This window comes from Leptidea sinapis, chromosome 30 (genome assembly GCF_905404315.1).
Source record: "Leptidea sinapis chromosome 30, ilLepSina1.1, whole genome shotgun sequence".
NCBI classification, from domain to species: Eukaryota; Metazoa; Arthropoda; class Insecta; order Lepidoptera; family Pieridae; genus Leptidea; species Leptidea sinapis.
Genome location: NC_066294.1, coordinates 10,995,453 through 11,014,712, shown reverse-complemented (window position 1 = coordinate 11,014,712; position 19,260 = coordinate 10,995,453). Strand labels below are relative to the sequence as shown.

Genomic DNA, 19,260 nt, shown 5'->3' with positions numbered 1-19,260 from the left:
GATAGGTATGAGAGGGTATTTACCAAAATATTATTTTTAAAACTTTCAAGACGGCTACCAGTAACCGGTATACCGTCACTTTTTTTGGTCTAATAGTGTCCAAAGTTTTATTTACTTACATAAGTTACTAAGTATGGTCAAACTGCAGAGTATTAAGTATAATATGCTTACTATCCAAGTATAAATAAAATTTGAATAAATATTAACTTAGCAGATTGCTGTAGTAGAAGTAATTACAAAAGGTTCGCGGAACACATTGAACATGTTAAAACTTTGAAATATATTTTAAGGTTAGGATAATTGAAAGAAGGTTAAGTAAATTTGTATTGAAATCCCCACACACTATAATTGATTTTCTGGTTTTACAAAATTTTGAGAAAAGAGAAAGAAAATAAAAGAAAATGTTATTTTTATAAATTCCTAATTTCTGTAATCAACTAAGATTGAATACTAATCAGCTCTGCTACGGCTGATGATTGCTTCAATGTTTTGCTTAAATTAAACATATATCATAAACAAATGCCATATGCCAAATAAACTTGTATAAAAAAACTAAAAAAAAATCTCTATTATTTAAGCATCAAATTATTAAATTATTGAAGCTGAAGGTAAAGCGGTGGTTATCCCATAAAAAAGCACCAAATTGCTTTCCATGTATAGAGGTTTTTAAAAAAATCTTAAGGATGATTACGTTCTTTGTGAAGGCAACTGAAGAAAATATCTCAAATAATATTAAAGTTAGTTGCTGGCCTTTGAGATGGGAGCATGTTCATGACTTGAAAGTTACTACGTACTATCGATCCGGGAAAACAGCGTCTGATATTCCAGTAGATGATGGCGAGGACAGTTTTGGCATATTAATCTATGGTGCACATATATAAAAGATCACCAGTCGAGTGATCTGATAGAAGCCGTACTGACATTTAACAATCAGCTCCTCCAGGTATAATACGGATATCGTATTTTTAAGGTAACGAATTGACATCCAGTTCTGGGCGATAGTGTAGGGTCGTCATTCTTACCTGTCACTTCTTATCATGAAAACATTTACTTGACTCCAAGTGTGGCAAAGTAAAAATTATATTAATTTAAAAGCGTAGCACTATAGGCATTATACTCTGTTAGAGCTCGATGGCCACCGTACAGGCAGATATACTGCAACAAAAGTTATTTGCAATATAATTTGTCCACATCATTATTTTTGAAAACTTAAAACAATCAATATTCTCCCAAAATATTTTATTGAAAATATTACAAATGACTACGTATCTATACAACTAATATAAAAACAAGTAGCACTGATTGTAAAATATAATTTCGTGAATATTATTTTACTTACACAAGTAAATCAAACACAAAGTAATTCAAAAGAGAATAAAAATAATTAGGCAAGATACAAATTAAGTTTTTAAGGTGTAGGCAAGAAATTGATTCCTGTTTAAATTAAAGTAATTCAATCTACACGAGCCTATAGTGGCAGAGAAATGTAAGTAAGTCCATGACGATAACAATAATATATAAATATAAAATAATATATTCATATATCAATCAAACATTTTATTGAAATCCTATCAATACGAGTAGGTACCCTAAAGCTAAAGAGTGATAATATGTATTGTATTACGCGATATTAATAAGTCTACCTTCTTTGTGTGTACAAAGGACTCCAAACAGCTGAGTAAACTGCTATTGTCTACATATTTCAAAAAAATATACCAAATTTATTGATAAGTTTATGGATAAAGTTGTCGAGGAGCATAACTTTAATAATATGCCATCAGCAACACCGAAACATCATTATGACGCCTACACTTAAAGTAACCCTTAACACCTTAAATATGAACAAAATTATGTGAATATCAGTTAGAAACATATTGTTCAGTGTTGTTACGGTAACATGCGCAGGGCCAGCATCTGAAAAAGATATAAATATTATTTTGACGTAAAGAAAACAGGAACTTTATTACAAATGAAAAAAAGAAGTGTTTACGTCCACTCCATGACCTTCTTAAAAGATAATACGATAGATTTTTCTTCTATGGATGGATGTTCGATGATTTCCCAAAAGAGACTTGCATGGACGGTATGTCTATATCTCCAACATAGACTGACGTTCCAAATATCATTGATACTCAGCGGACCAGTATAGGAGATAACACACAGGGGATAGTAGACATGTATCTACATACAATGGACAAGCTGGTCCACTTCTGAAATTTGTTGAGAAGTCCAATGGGTGGATGTGTTGACTGAAAGTGTTCGCTATATCCAGGCTAACTATCAAGCCTTATCTCTTGTTATCGTTAAAGGCCTCCCATTTCTTAGATGTACCAGAAGATTACCAGCCAATCAACCACGGCGGGAGCAGGACTGTTGGTCGTTGATCAACTTGTGACTATCTAGGTTTATCAAGAGTGAGCTGGCCATTAAAACAGTACTTGGTCTGTAGTAAGCCGGAACCGATCCGTCATCTTTTTAAGAGAACTGGGTTGAATTATTCTTATGTTTACTCTACGTTTTGGAAAAATATCGCAAAAACAACTAACCTGATTATATATGAAAAAATGGCGAAGAAATAAGAACTCTTAGAAGTTTTCCCCTCCACTTGTGCGATATGAATGCCTGAAGAGTCGCATACTATTATTTGAGCGTTGGGTCCCATTGTGTTGCTCTTGATGTTAACGAAAGGTTTTTCAGTCAGTTTCAGTTTTTGGAAAGAATCATAATTCGATTCATCGTCCATTTTTGATCTGCAATCAAAATAATTATAGTTTTAGTCAATATTTTATTATTATTGATCTTTTATTTCTTGTTATCCTGCTAAATAGGTTTAAATATATGTATTTCTAAGGACAAAAAAAATTAACAAAAGAACAACCGACTTCAAAAATACTATTTCAAAATATTAGATATAAAATGCACTAAAAGATATAAACATATTTGCGAATTTTTATACAATCTAATTAATTAATCTTATTTTAGTTACAATTATTGTAATTTTTGGAGTCGGTATCATCCAAGATAGGTTTGTAACTACATACATAGTTAAAGGTGAGATATACTTGAGTCGTGAGGAGGCGAGAGCGGGTTGCGACGGAAGGACACCGATTACGTATACATGAACGCAAAAAGGTATAGCTTGTGTAGGGTCATACATTCTTCTTAACCTATTAAGTACGTAGACAAAACGATTAATTCTGTTACAAACTTTATCAATATGACTAGTATAGTTGAGATATTTATCAATCTGTATTCCCAAAAATTATATTATCAATTTCATTTATAAATGTATTATTATAATTTATATTTAATTGCATTTGTTGACGTCCTTTTACATTTAAGTGTATATAATTCGTCTTTGATAAAATTAACATTTAAATTATTCATGTCAAGCCATTTGATTATTTTATCCAACGTCATATTTATTTCTAATTCATACTCGTTATTGTGCTCAATATAATATTTGTCATGTTTAATGTGAGACGATATAACAATTGCAATGTCATCAACAAACATTACGGTTCGATAATTAGTCACTTTAGGAAAGTTATTTACATAAATTAAAAACAAAAGTGGCCCCAATACACTTCCCTGAGAATCTTCACGATTATTATGGAGGCAGTTTGATTGATAAGTAGTGACTGTATTTGTATTATCACTAGACCATAACTAAGTTATCACTTAAGTCATCATTTAAATATAGCGGATAGCATAAAATAGATTCGGCCGAGTTACGTTAATTTGCTCCTAAGAATTGAAGAGTTCCGTTACTTTGGCATGGATTCCGTAATCATAACCAAACCAAAGTCTCACCAAACTATCTTTGAAGCATATCCTTTCCAATAAAAAATAATCATCGAAATCAGTTGACGCGATACTGAGTTATTCGTAAATTTATCATCTTCTTTGCTGTACGTATGTATAGCAAATTTAACACTTATATCTTCTTCTTTTGTCTTCTTGGTCTTCTCATGGATGCCATCGTCAGATCTGGACCAAATCACAATGGGACCACACGGGAAGCACCAGCTTTCAAATAAAAAGAATTATCAAAATCGGTTCAACCAGTCGAAAGTTTTGAGGTAGGTAACAAACATAAAAAAAATACCGATGAATTGAGAACCTACTCCTTTTTTGAAGTCATTTAAAAATGGCTTCATTTTATATCCAAAACTTTCAATAACTTCTTACCGAGCTTACATTGCATTGAATTTCGTGTTATCTGCTGCTCCAATTTTGCCGCGTTTTAAAAAAAAGCTAGAGTACATAGTAAGTCGGGACAGTACTTCACATCAAGTCACCGCCTGCAACTATGTAAGGTGCAAATTAATCTTCACTCATGGAAAACTGTTCTCACCTCTAGACAAGCGCTTTCGTAACTGCATAAAAGAGCAGCCCGAATCATCGACGATCAAGTTATCTCCGATCGGTTTGATTCTTTGATGTTGGATAGAGATATGCGTCCTCTCTGCATCTTCTACGACAGAGATTACTTAGAGGAGTTTTTCGGGTTGATACCAAAATCACCAAATTCCTCTCGCATTATGTGGAAATCTGGCATTCTGCAACGACGAGTCTTGCGAGAAAGTCTTATCCCACACAGCCAGTTGTTGGGATCAGTAACCAGCTTCAGTTTTCCCGAACCGATACGACTCAGGGCGTTTCAAGGATACAAAAGGCCGGCAATGCATCTGTTGAATCATGGTTTTACAGATGTCCATGGGCGGCCAAACCACACCACTTAATATCACGTGTGTCTCTTGTCCGTTTACCCCCTCTCATTAAAAAAAAATTCTTTGAATCATTCTTACCCTATTACTCTTTGTAGGATACTCATAAAGCATACTTTTGTATGAAAAAATGTGACGATGTGAACAAGTTATTCGCATGATGGCAAGTCGTATCCCTATGATGGCATAATGCAGTGAAATTTCCTTTGAAAATTTCCTTTTTTCATTTTACTTACCCAAGTGAACATGAGACAATCCCCATAGAAGGTTTGCTCTCCACTCGAGTACTGAAATGTTTGCGGCAAAGACAGCCGACTGTTATTTTGGTGTTGGGTCCCAATGTGTTGCTAATAATGTTGATGATAGGTTCTTTAGTCAGTCCATGCGATAGATTGACTTGAGGCTGGCTCGTGGCAGATAATGGAGTCTCCATCTTCGATCTGCAAATAGAAGATTCATGATTTAAGTAGAATATTTCTGTAGTAAATATTCCATTAGTGCACTTAATACTGGTGCAAAACGTATATAATAAGACAAAAACCAGCATAAAATATATAATACGTCCTTAATGACTACATATCCATGCGAATTAACAGAACTACTTCGGTCAACAGATCGGTTTACCTATCCACTGCGGAAATTCTGCCAGTACGCTTGGTACACTTGCATCAAGTAATGTAGTTATATTACCAAGTTGTTAATGAATTTATAATAATATCTTAATTTAATTAACGCATATTATGCGGTTATAATAAAACAAAAATAAGTTAAAGAATCAATATAAAGCAAAATAGGAACACTACATACTTATCTTACTAACTTTCATAATTTTACTTATACAGACATAATATGGTGAGATCGGTCCTGCGCTTCCGTTTCCAACTTTTATGAAATCAAATCAATTTAAAAATAATTTTATTTCGTAGTTAATCATATTACTTATGAAATATGACATTTTTATAGACTGTTGCTAGACGTCCGCTAACCGGAGGAATAAAATTTATAAGACTGTGCTTAAATGTTACACAGTATTCTAAGCTATGTACTAAATTAAATTATCTTCTTTTTTGTCCTCGCCTTATCCCGTTACGCACGCGCGGCTTTTGTTATCATGCGGCGCCATGTAGATCGTGTATTCGCGTCTTCGTCACTGAGGCCAAGTCGTTTCATGTCCCTTTGGACATTCATCATCCAGGTAGTTTGGGGTCTTTCCCTACCCCTCTTTCTTGCAGCCATGGATAGGCACTTATTCACCACATAATCGTCGGACCTACGCATCACGTGTCCGTACCATCTGAGCCTAGGTTCTGATATTTTGTCGGTAATGGGTGCAACTATAAGGCTTCCTCTTATATATTTATTTTGTTTTACTTTGTCCTTGAGAGTTACTCCTCCCGCCCATCTCTCTCATCTACTAAATTATATTATAAATAAAAAAACAAATAAAATCTTCCCTCTTGAAACCCTTATTCTGTTACGTGTTATAGGAAATACCGAAAGACTACTTACCCAATTAAACATGAAATTCGTATAGAATTATTCTTCTTCACTATTATTTGCGCGCTGGGTTGTAATGTGTTGCTGTTGATGTTTATGACAGGGCCTCCACTCAGACCACGCTGTACTTTAAGACTAGAGTAAGGTGGAAGTTTTCGGGATGAGTAATTATTAGTTTTAGTGCCCATTCCTGATCTGCAATTGGAATACAATATATTACGTTGTATATTATGATAATGTTTATACATTTGTAGATTTTCTCATGTTACTTGGATTATATAATATTTTCTCTTTGAAAAAGTCGTGCAAAGCAAATTATAAACTCGTTATAAAGAAAATAAGTATAACTTGTACATAAAATGTTAGTAAAACATATTACCTGCTGCGGGAATTTGCCTGAATTTTCTTAAAGATGGATTTATTTATTTGAAAAGTCTCGTGTAGAGTTACAATACAGATATGAAATTTAGAATCAGAGCTTAGTGTTACAAGTGCTAAAATTATGCTCTGATTATAAATTCTACTGGCTAGTCAAAGGTGGCCTTCCGTGGCAAATGCTGCGCAACAAACGTCCGAGGCTTCCTCACGAAGCTGTTCGCTCAGTCAGTACGCGGCTGTTTGATTAAAATATTCATATTATAGTTCTATGATAGTATTTTTGTATAATTTATTCCTATATACAATGACATCGTCTGATGGGTCTGTCAGTTCTGAATGTCAAACCAAACATAAAAATATGATTTTAATTACTCTTGGTCTGGTACTGATTGTACGAGGCTCGTAAGCTTTACTTACCCAATGAAACTCGAAGTTCTCGTGAAATTTTTCCTCTCGAATCGTGTACTTTTGTGTTGGCTGCAAGTGAAGGAGACTACTATTTGAGAGCTGGGTCCCAATGTGTTGCTTATGATGTTAATGTCAGATATTCCAGACAGTCCATGGGGTACCTTTACTTGGGGCTGGCTCATTACTGGATCGGAAGTTTGTTGAGAATCACAATACGATGGCAGTTCTTGAGATAGATTATGGTCATTGCACATTTTCGTACTGCAATTAGAAATGGAAAATTTAACTATTTTAGGTAATATTATATTATTATAGAATTATTTAACCAATTATACATATTATATGTTCACTTCAAGATCAAGTCCAGTTAAGTTTTGAATTTTTTTAGACTTTTAGTAATTCTCAAACAAATACTAGATATTTTAAGTAAATTCGTCTATGTGATCTCTTTCAAAGAATGAATTTGCATACAAGTTTTCAGAAATATTGATGAGTTTCGTAATTTTGTACGTCGGGAGCAACGAAAATCTAATATAGGTGCCGTTTGCTAATTCAGGTTCTGGCAATTACAAATAAATTGTACAAATTTCTCTTCCAATAAGGCACTCTATAATAATTGGGTGAACATGGTATGTTCTTGGATTTTTATTCCGTTGTCGTTTGCGTAAGTAGTTCGCACATAATATTATAGAGGTCAATCAAGAGCGCCATCAAGTTTGCTGTCACCTGCGCACTAAACGTAACTAGGGTTAGCGCGCACGGATACGCGCTACGCTAGACCGACGTCAGCGCTGACCGTCTTCTGCTGAAGAGACGATGGCTACAAATTGACTTTCGTAAGCGTACAAATTGAACCTAAATGAATAAAGAAATTTCATTTTATTTCAGTTCTACATTTGAAACTTTCAAAACCTTATTCATAACCTTAGCGAAATGAGAGGACGTGTTGTCGTGTTCGACGACGATTTTGCTGAGAATACGTTTTTTGCAATCTTCTACACTGGGAAAGCATGTATTTGCATATCAATCTGCAGTATCTTTCCTTTCCAGATCCTTTGGTTTGAACGGACACACATAGCTGCGAGATAGAGCTTCCAAATTTTCCAAACAATTAGACATATAGTGTTACTTAAAATTTGTTGTTCAGATAATTAAGTATTTGTATAATAAACACGACTTACTAATGATAGTGGGGTCATGAACAATCTTATAACTAAATATAGGTATTATTTTTAACTATGCTATTTATAAGCAAAGAGCTTAACTTCTACTTATACACTAAGATTTCGAGATATTTCCTGAAGCAAACAGCTCTAAACACTATTAAAATTTCTGTTTATGCGGCTGTATTAATGCTTTTTTGCATTAAAAATGTCGATGTCGTTAAAATATTTATTGTATAAAACTACTGCCTTATACATAGGACAGTGACAGCTAGCGATAGTACGGCATTTTGCGGCGTTTTTTGTCTTGGTCGATTTTGGTTCTTTTGCCAATTAAGGTTCAGTTCAAAATTTTAAATAGCACGAAATATACTGCTTATTGTGAATTAATAATATCTCTTATACTATACATACTCTTATAATTTCAAAACATATTATTCTTAAATTAATATTATGTTGACCAACCTGGGTCGAATATTGATATATTGCCAGCAAGACACGCATACTATTATTTTTTCATTTGGTGACAACGTTTTTCTGATGATGTTGATGACTCGTTCATCATGCGGGACTTCCACAATCGGCTGGCTTATGGCTGGTTCGAAAGACTGTAGAAGACCAGGACACGGAGGCGGTTCCTGGCATGAGTAATTATTCGATTCAGTTATCATCTTTGATCTGGAATAAGAATATGTATTAAAAGTTAGATTAACTTTATGTAAATATTGTGCGTTCGTATACTTCAGTGGGTTTCAGACGGCCAATGCTAAATGCAATGCTTAATAGCAGAGAAAGTATTGCACGTAGCAGCTCTATTAGACCTGAATAAATTATTGACCAAAAAGACGCTGTTAAGCCTCTCTGTTGAACGACCTATTGCCTTATAGAGTTAAGCTCTGCTAAGCGCGAAATTGTTGTAAGCATATCTGGCCCTCTAGATGTGTTATATGAATTTGAGAGTGTATTGGAAAAATTTTATATAAATTTTTTATTTAAAGTGATATCCTCATGCATTTTAATATACAAAATTATTTTATACCAGAATTCATGGACGATGCTGGACTCGAACTTACGCCTTTAAGGTTCCGTACGAGCGCTCTTATCAATTTAGTCAACCAACCGAGTGACGCATCACCTTACAAACTTGTTTTATTAATATAAAATTTGTTTTATGAATACTCATAATATCTCCTTTCAAATATTAAAAACTTTCAATGTAATTGCTACATAACATTAATTGTGGGTAGTTTTAATAACACAAGTGATTTTCCATTCACTCTGTATGAATGGAGAGATCCCCACTACACTGTGAATTGAATTTATTTACACAGATAAAATTTTAAAACAAAATTTTATGAACGATGCGGGACTCGAACCCACAACCTCTCGCGTTCCGTGCGAGTGGTCTACCAACTGAGCTAACCGTTCAAGTTACGTTTCGTCATAAAATCGTTCAACCGTCAGGTTGTGGCTTCATCTACAGGATCTACTTTACAGTTTTTCAAATTTTATTTGTGTATAAATCCCAGAAGTGAGGGTTATCACTTTAAAAACATAACAAATTGTTTGAATTTCTTTACTTATTGTAATGCTTTTATTAGTATTAGCGTGTTTTCTTAAAAGTATCAAGGCATTGCTGTCGAAAGCCTTATAACTTCTATATTACCTTTGTCGTCTTTGTATTTAGCTGTGTAACGGATACTTTCAGGGAAGTTTTAAACCACTTTAAGAACCCCATTTATTTGAAAATATCAAACACATGAAGACCGATGAACATATAACGTTTTAATTATTTTATCCTCTTATCATACACCAGTAACACCAGTACAAAAAAAATATCAACACGCAGAAGAAATAGGAATAGATGAAACCCTTTTACTATAGTCATGTAAGATAATAATCATGTACATATATTATGACAAAGCATATATAAAGAGAGAGACTATTTTACAATTATGAGTCATACTTGTGTGTGTTGTTTGGCATTTTGATAAGTATTTATGTAAATGCGACATTAAACGACAAAGGAATTTACTATATTTATAAAATATATTATTAAAGTTCAATCTTGCCATGAATCGAAATCATGCTAACCAAGTAGGACCTTCGATATATAACCAAGTAAATAATAAAACAAAAATTGCGAACGTCTCTTCTTACAAACTATGATCTACAGTACGAGAGTAGCTTTTACAATTATTAAGCTATGTGAATAAGAGAAAATCATCAAATCAAAATAAATTTAATTTAAAATAGGTATCCTGTACAATAAGCCTGCTATTTCAAAGATAGGTGAAACTTTTTAAAAGAAGGTTCACTTAGGTACAGTAGTTACGTTTTTTTGAACTTTCACTATCTCTGACTTAGTTGAATATGACATAATATAAATCACAAATCGACTCTTCAAGTTCTTTAAAGATCGCTTTGAAATATTTTGTAAACAAAATTGTATTCATATATTAAAAACACTATGCAAAAACAACTTTTATATACTTAAATCTTGCAGATCTTCTGAGGATTATTTTTAAGTATTCAAGGACGTTTGTGATGGGAATTTCTCGCTCTTTACTCCAAAAGATTTACTACTGTTAATAGATTTCTAATTAATTTACTGCAAAAGGTTTTCGGTTTGATATATAATGTGCCTATGATACTGAAAAGTAAATCTAGAAATTACTATATTTCCTGTACAACCTCACAAACAATTCCTCTTTATAATATTACTTTACTCTAAGCATTTTATTTTATTTAGAATAATTTGTTAAAAACATGAAAATTTAATTGTATTTGGCATTTTATAAATGTTTACATTACTACATTTCCAAACAATGTAACTCACATTTCAAGTTTTGAGACAAGCAGCGTACGAATGCAGGCCTTGTTTGCAACTGAACAAAATATTAACGATTGTTTACGAAACTTAGAGTCTAAAAATAACTTCCTTTACATATGCATACTTAATACATACAGAAGTAAAACGATTAAAACCGCTGGCTTAAAAAGTTTGGAGTTGTCCTTAAGTTACAATTTCATTAAAGAGTAAATATCAGTAAGTACTTGAGTGTAATTATTAATCGTTTTTTGTGTCATCCCCAGTTATAACTGATCCCTAACAGGGCTTGGAAAATGATATTATGCTTATTTAAAATAATCTATGGCCTTCCATACAATTCATTTAATTAAAAATAAAATTTTGATTTGTAAGATTACATAAATACATAAAAAAAAACATTAACATTGTTAATTAAAAATACATAACATGTGAATATTTTCTAAAATATACAGGTAATGAAATCATATTTTGAAAAACAAGCTGAAAAGCTGTATAATTTTGCAATTAATATAAAAATCAGAAACGTAGAGTAATTGATTCTTCCATTACTTTGAAATGAAACTCTTATACAATAATAAAACTCTAACGGTTTTACTATACTAAACTTGGCTTTACGTTATACCTTGGAATAAACCAAGAACATGGAAAATGTTTACAAATAGTCGTTTTGATTATGAGTGCTTTATTTGGTTAAATTAATTAATATTTTACTTACAAATAAACGATTTGTAGTTATAACTTTAAATTAGAAAAATTATAATAATAATAAAAATACAGCCCATTATCAAAATTTGCTCCTATATGATACATGAGTTTCTGTATCTATTTATAGCACCATTTAATAATATGTTAGGTTTAATGCTCTTATGTTTTCGTATTTTTGTATGTTTATGTTCATATTATTTATGTGTATATTTGTGTGTCTGTGGGTATGTGTAAGTGTAATATATGTAACAACTAATGACAAGTATATTTAAAGGTTAATATATAACACTTTTAGTATCGTCTTGAATCCCTTGTTTATGTGGTCGCCCATCCGTTCCTCTGGCCAGCACGATGCCAATGTAAACCGATATTCACTGTAAACAATGACTATTATCGCCAATTCAAGTCTTTAGTGACAATAACATCATTATCTTTATTTGTATAAATATTATTGAAGTTATAAATTATGTTGTCTATGGTGCTAAAGTCTTTTCGGAATCGCAGCGTATGTATGTGACATACGCTATGGCAGGTTATACAGAAGAAAGAGATATATAACCTGCTGATGCTTGGCGTTCGTGGAATATGAGAAAGCCTATCATTCGATCGGGACCTGGGCGGTGCTTCAGTCTCTCCAGAGGTGCAACATTGATTACCGATATATCGAAGCGTTGATGTGTTTCTATGGAAACGCCACCATGTCAGTCCATCTCTAGGATCAGATCTCGAAACCTATCCGACTGCAGTGGGGTGTCAGACAAGGCGATGTCATATCGCCCAAGCTGTTCACCGCTGCGTTGGAAGATGTCTTTAAGCTTCTGGACTGGAACGGACTGGGTATTAACATCAACGGTGAATATATGACTCACCTTCGATTCGCAGACGTATATCGTTATAATAGCAGAGCCCATGGAAGACTTAAGCCATATGCTCGATGGCCTCAATACAGCTTCCCAAGGAGTAGGTCTCAAAATGAACATGGACAAGAAGAAGATCATGTCAAATGTTCATGTCGCACCTACTCCCGTAACAATTGGGAACTGTACTATCAAAATTGTCGACGAGTACGTCTACCTCGAACAAACAATCCAGATAGGCATGTACAATTTTGCGAAAGAGGTCACTCGTCGAATCCAACTCGGGTGGGCAGCGTTCGGGAAGCTCTGTACAATCTTCTCATCCCAAATACCACAGTGTCTGAAGACGAAAGTTTTCAATCAGCGTGTGTTGCCAGTGATGACTTACGGTACGCAGACGTGGTCGCTAACTATGGGCCTTATGAGAAATTTCATGGTCGGTCAGAGGGCAATGGAGAGGGCTATGCTCGGAGTTTCCCTGCGAGATCGAATCATAAATGAGGATATTCGTAGGAGAACCAAAGTTACATAGACCAAATGATTGCAAATCTGAAGTGGCAGTGGGCTGGGCACATATTTCGACGGACAGATGGCCGTTGGGGCAGTAAAATCTTCGAATGGCGACCACGTACCGGAAGACGCTGGTCAAGATCGTCGGAAAACGTTGGATGAAGGCAGCGCAGAACCGATCGTCGTGGAATTCTTTGGGGGAGGCCTTTGTCCACCTGTGGACGTCTTCCGGCTGATGATGAAGTTATAAATATGTTATTTTTCAAGTGATTTCCATCACTTCTTTAGTAAGTAATTATTTATGTAAGTAATCGATAACCACGCTTTTTTACAATAAAATATATTTTTAAATATAGTTTTATGTTTAGTAAGTATGTTTATTGAAAATTATTTTACAACTATTGAATTGAAGCTTAATAACCAACGGTGACTTTTATAACTAGGAAAAGAGTGGTGGAAGGTGAACTCTTGTCACTATTTGTCGCGAACTAAGTGCGACTCTAGTTTACAGTATTATAAAACCCAAAGCCATAGTGACAGTGGAGGAAATAAAATCAATAATATTTAAGAATACTTATTCCCACGTATTTCGCTTACCAGCTCACCACAACATATAGTCAATATTGACGTGACAACGTCTTATAATTCGATAGAGCCGGCTGCACGCACGAAAAAACATGACTCATGCGGCGTTACTTCGCTCTGAGGCGTTCCATGTAAGGCTTGAAGTGCAAGCGAGAGCGCGGAACGAGCGACAAAGGAGCACAATCGGCCTTTGCGTTCGGCAGCGTTCGACATCCGTCTCTCTCGTCCGTATCCGTCGCTCACTTGAGTGAGCGATGCGTCTGCGTGGACAGCTGCTATACTATAAGCCAGATCGCGTGTAAAAAGTACCCCCACTTTGTGGGACACTGTCGTCTGAGTACATTTAAAATGGCATAAAGTGGGGGTACTTTTTACACGCGATCTGGCTGCACTGTATACTATAGTACATTTACATGTTTTGATCGAGTATCAAGTGCAGTGAAAAGTGAATGTGGTGTCAATTGTTTATAGCAACGATAATTACAGCGAGAAAGGTAGTGATTCTTTCGATATTAATAATATATTTAGTGATATATTGTCGAATATTCGTGCTTTCATCATTAAAATGAATAGCATCGGTCCGCTAGTGCAGCGATTGTAGGTTATGCTATAATTGACAAAATTAAAACAAGAACTATTTCACGATGAGTCAAAAATCGATGGTTTTACTATTCAATCGAAATAATTATCGAGCGTAGCTATGATTTAAAAAAATTAAAACATAAATATTAAATCTTCCACATATCACAACAACGTGTCTGAAATGACAGGTTGGACCAGCCATCCGTCAAAGGGAACATTTTCTCCTATATCAAACACATTGAGACGGGCTCTTTAAAAACTAGATTTACGAAAATTTTAATGTTTCCAAATTTTAAATGTAAGATTTATAAACAATAATTTAATCATTGTTTATTCTTATAATGAATTATTTAAAATTATTACTTTTTTATAACAAATTACAATTAAATTTGCAAAAATAATTAAGTAACTAATTGAAAAAAATTTATTATATTATTCAAATAATAAAATCAAAATTTATATTTTAACAATTAAGTAGAAATTTAAACAATAAATTTTATTCAAGTATTTTGTTGTATTTTTATTTTTTAAATTTAAAATGATTTTCTGAATGAAGAATTTTATGAAAAAAATTTTAAAATTGTTTCGAACGACGATTTATTTTGCAGAACCGCTTACAATCCCATCATGGAAAAAAAGCCTGACGAACCAGAGGATGTCACGAATAAGCCACTACCTTCGATGAGTGAACCCACGGAGGTTCTAGATGCTGTAGCATCTACTTTAGCAACGCCATTCGCGCAGCCAATAATCACTGCTTCAAAATCGAAAGCCCAAAAACAACGTGAGTACAGACAGCGTATCACAGCATCTAGAACTCCTGCTCAGGCGGCTGCTGCGAGAAAATCGAAAAACGAAAGACAACGCAACAACAGCAAGCTGCTAACTTGGCTATTGCCAGTAATTCTCTTGAAACGACAACTACATCTCCATCTCGTTCAGGGGAAGAGTCGAACAATATCCAAACTAGAAGTCAACGACAACACGCGCAACAACAATCTACCACCACTGCAGATCAACCTGATGAGCGTGTCAATCTCACAAATGAGCCACTCTTTCCTGCAATTCCTGTTCCCATGGAGGTTCAAGAAGCTGTTGCATCTACCTTTGTGACGCTATTTGCAGAACCAACAACTGCTGCTCCAAAAACAAGGGCACAAATACAACGTGAGTACAGACAGCGGATTACTGCATCCAAAACTCCTGCACAGGCAGCAGCTGCAAGAGAAGCACGTAATGTAAGAGATCGAAACAACAGATGGTTCTCTAGAAGCGAGAACTACTTCCTTATCTCGTTCAGGACAAAGGTTAAACACCGTCCATATTGATACTCAACGACAATTTACCGACCTTTTTGCCCTGTGCTGCCTCGGGGCGTAAAAAGAATAGGGTAGTCCCAGGTCCAAGGGTGTCGTAAGAGGCGACTACGGGCTTTTTGAAAGTGGGAGAGTCACGCTGCTGTCTTATGACGTCAGCACAATCGGGCCAGACTCGTCCGCTATGTTTCGCATAGGTTAGTGTCGAGGACCGGAGGCCATTCCCCCCCCCCCCCCCCAACAAAATATGAGAGCGGTCCTAAAAAAATAAATTACCCCAGGAGGGTACCGGCACTTGTAGAGCCGGAGAATCCCTCCCCGAGCATTCGCGCTCGGGCTGCCCCTCGTATTCTGGGGAGGGCACAGTACCGCGTATGTCACAGGACAAACAGGGCAGCAACACCACGGCACCCCGCTCCACGCTTAATGTGGACTTTTGTAACATCCGGGGAATACACTCCAACTTAAATGCCGTCCACCACCACCTTGAGACGGCGCAGCCGGCCTTGTGTTTCCTTACGGAGACGCAGATATCTCGACCTAGCGATACGTCATATTTAACGAACCCCGGGTACAAAATTGAGCATAATTTCATGCCTCATGCCGGGGTATGTGTGTACGTTAGGGAGGATATCTGCTGTCGCCGTCTCGGCAATTTTGAGGGTAGGGGCCTGTCTACTTTCTGGCTCCGCGTAGATTTAGAGGACCGCGTCCGCATCTATGCGTGTGTCTACAGGTCCCATAGTGGTAACGCAGAAACGGATCATCTCATGGGCTGCGTTCAAGCGGCATTTGATGACGTGCTTGCTCAGATCCCCTCCGCTGAAATCGTAGTCTTGGGTGATTTCAACGGGCACAATGCCGAATGGCTTGGATCACGTACCACAGACTACGCAGGGCGATCTGTGCATAATTTTGCATTGGCGTATGGTCTGTCCCAATTGGTTAAGTCGCCGACGCGGCTCCTGGATGTGGATAGCCACATGCCGTCCTTATTAGATCTTCTGCTGACTACACATCCCGATGGTTACCAGGTCTATGTCGACGCCCCTCTCGGAACGTCCGACCATTGCCTGGTCAGGAGTGTAGTGCCTATCCGACGCCAACGTCGCAGACCACCAGCGACCCGCCGCGTTTGGCACTACAAGTCAGCAGATTGGGATAGGATGCGTTCCTTTTTTGCATCCTACCCTTGGGGCAGGGTTTGTTTCCTTTCGGATGATCCTAGTGCCTGCGCCGTTGCAGTAGCCGATGTGATACTGCAGGGCATGGATATTTTTATACCAAGCTCTGTAGTACCGATCGGTGGCAGATCACAGCCCTGGTTCGATGCGTCAGTTAAAGCAGCATCTGACTGCAAAAAACAGGCGTATCGAACTTGGGTTGCGGCGCTGGGCTCAAAGGATCCGAACTGCAAAGTTCTGAAGAGGAAATATAACCGTGCCTCCAGATTTTTTAAGCGGCAAATCGCCCGTGCGAAATCGAAGCACGTCGTCAAAATTGGCGAGCAGCTTTCCAGTTACCCGACCGGAACACGCAAGTTCTGGTCGTTGTCGAAAGCTGCTCTTGGTAACTTCAACCAGCCGTCCATGCCGCCGTTGCACATGAGGAATGGCACCCTGGCCCATACGGCAAAAGAGAAAGCCGATCTCCTGTGCACTCTTTTTTCCTCCAACTCGACTCTTGACGACAACGGAAAAACACCGCCGACCATCCCGCGGTGTCAGAGCTCCATGCCTGAAGTACAGTTCCGACAGAAAACTGTTAGGCGAGCTCTGTTTTCGTTGGACGTCAGGAAGTCGAGCGGGCCGGATGGCATTTCTCCAATCGTGCTTAGAACGTGTGCCCCTGAGTTGACGCCGGTGCTAACGCGTTTATTCCGGCACTCTTATTCAAAAGGCGTAGTCCCTGATTCATGGAAGTCAGCCCTTGTCCATCCGATCCCAAAAAAAGGAGACAGTTCGGATCCGGCAAACTACAGGCCTATTGCTATTACCTCCCTACTCTCCAAAATTATGGAGAGCATAATTAACCGCCAGCTCTTGGTATACCTTGAGGGTCACCAGTTGATCAACGACCGGCAGTACGGCTTTCGCCATGGTCGGTCGACTGGCGATCTTCTGGTATACCTAACACACAGATGGGCGGCGGCTATTGAAAGCAAGGGGGAAGGCCTGGCAGTTGGTCTGGATATAGCGAAGGCCTTTGATCGTGTATGGCACAAGGCGCTCCTCGCAAAACTTCCATCATTTGGGCTTCCCGAGAGCTTATGCAAGTGGACCTCCAGCTTCCTCACTGGGCGCAGCATACAGGTCGTTATCGACGGTTATTGCTCGAATCCCAAGCCCGTGAACGCTGGAGTGCCCCAAGGCTGTGTGCTATCTCCCACGCTGTTTCTTCTGCATATCAATGATATGTTGGACACCGCCAACATGCATTGCTATGCAGACGACAGCACTGGTGATGCCGTATACACGGGCCATGCAGGTCTCTCTCGGGAAAACGTCGACCAGTGCCGGGTGAAACTTGTGTCTTCTATCGAGTCCTCTCTCGAGAAGGTCGCGGAATTGGGTGAGTTGAACCTTGTCCAATTTAACCCCCAGAAGACTCAAGTTTGTGCGTTTACCACTAAAAAAACCCCATTTGCCGTATCACCGCTCTTCGAGAACACTTCCCTTAAAGCCTCGCCTAGTATCGGAATACTGGGTCTCGAAATCTCGAGCAATTGCCAATTCCGTGGCCATCTGGAGGGCAAAGCCAAACTGGCTTCAAAGAAACTGGGCGTCATAAATAGAGCACGGCAATACTTCAAGCCGGCCCACATTCTAGCGCTCTACAAAGCGCAGGTCCGGCGTCACATGGAGTATTGCTGTCATTTCTGGTCTGGCGCACCCCAGTATCAGCTCGATCCATTTGACCGCGTGCAACGCAGAGCAGCTCGAATTGTCGGGGACCCAGTACTCTGTGAACGGCTGGATCACTTGGCGTTGCGTAGAGACGTCGCTTCATTGTGTGTCTTCTACCGCATTTATCACGGGGAGTGTTCCGAAGAGCTGTTCAACCTGATTCCTGCCGCCGAATTTCACCTTCGCACGACACGCCACAAGTTACGATATCATCCCCACCATGGATGTGTGGCGGTCCTCCACAGTGCGGTTTTCAAGGAGCTTTCTTCCTCGTACCACGAAGCTGTGGAATGTGCTTCCTTGTGCGGTGTTTCCGGGACGATACGACATGGGTACCTTCAAGAAAAGCGCGTACACCTTCCTTAAAGGCCGGCAACGCTCTTGTGATTCCTCTAGTGTTGCAGGAGAGTGTGGGCGGCGGTGATCCCTTAACACCAGGTGACCCATACGCTCGTTTGTCCTCCTATTCCATAAAAAAAAAAAAAAAAAAAGACCAACAACGTCAAACTTTAGCAACAGAACCAGCAGAAACTACTGTACAACCAAGTACTTCTTCAGATCAAATTGAAGTTCAAGCGCAATCTACTTGGAACACTAAATGGTCATCATCAATCATAAGATTCAAATCTACTTTTTTGGCCAACGATTTTGGCTACGCTTGCTCGGTCTGTGACAGACTTTGGTTTAGAAACGACCTTAAACCCATCACTGAAGCACAGCTGAAGGTTATTTCGGATTGGTTTATCAAAGAAAATCGACAACTGAGCAGCGAAGAATATGAACTGGTTTG

The 19,260-nt window shown here is 37.6% G+C and overlaps 1 protein-coding gene across 6 annotated transcripts in view; it reads right to left on the bottom strand.

Moving 5' to 3' along the window:
- LOC126973801 (uncharacterized) overlaps positions 1-19,260 on the bottom strand; it is a 69,666-nt gene that overhangs the window by 16,339 nt on the left and 34,067 nt on the right. Inside the window, exons 1-7 of one of the 6 annotated variants that reach the window (XM_050821136.1) lie at positions 11,016-11,064; positions 8,642-8,854; positions 7,023-7,274; positions 6,240-6,422; positions 4,967-5,170; positions 2,547-2,750; positions 1,223-1,914 (exon numbers count right to left, since the gene is read on the bottom strand). The exons of 1 other annotated variant lie outside the window; for it this stretch is intronic. In XM_050821136.1, the coding sequence (XP_050677093.1) occupies positions 1,860-1,914; positions 2,547-2,750; positions 4,967-5,170; positions 6,240-6,422; positions 7,023-7,274; positions 8,642-8,847 (1,104 nt within the window). In that variant the 5' untranslated portion in view covers positions 8,848-8,854; positions 11,016-11,064 and the 3' untranslated portion in view covers positions 1,223-1,859. Of the gene's footprint in view, positions 1-1,222; positions 1,915-2,546; positions 2,751-4,966; positions 5,171-6,239; positions 6,423-7,022; positions 7,275-8,641; positions 8,855-11,015; positions 11,065-19,260 lie in introns of those variants that run through there. 4 more of the 6 variants (XM_050821138.1, XM_050821137.1, XM_050821139.1 and 1 more) reach the window with 4 other exon arrangements.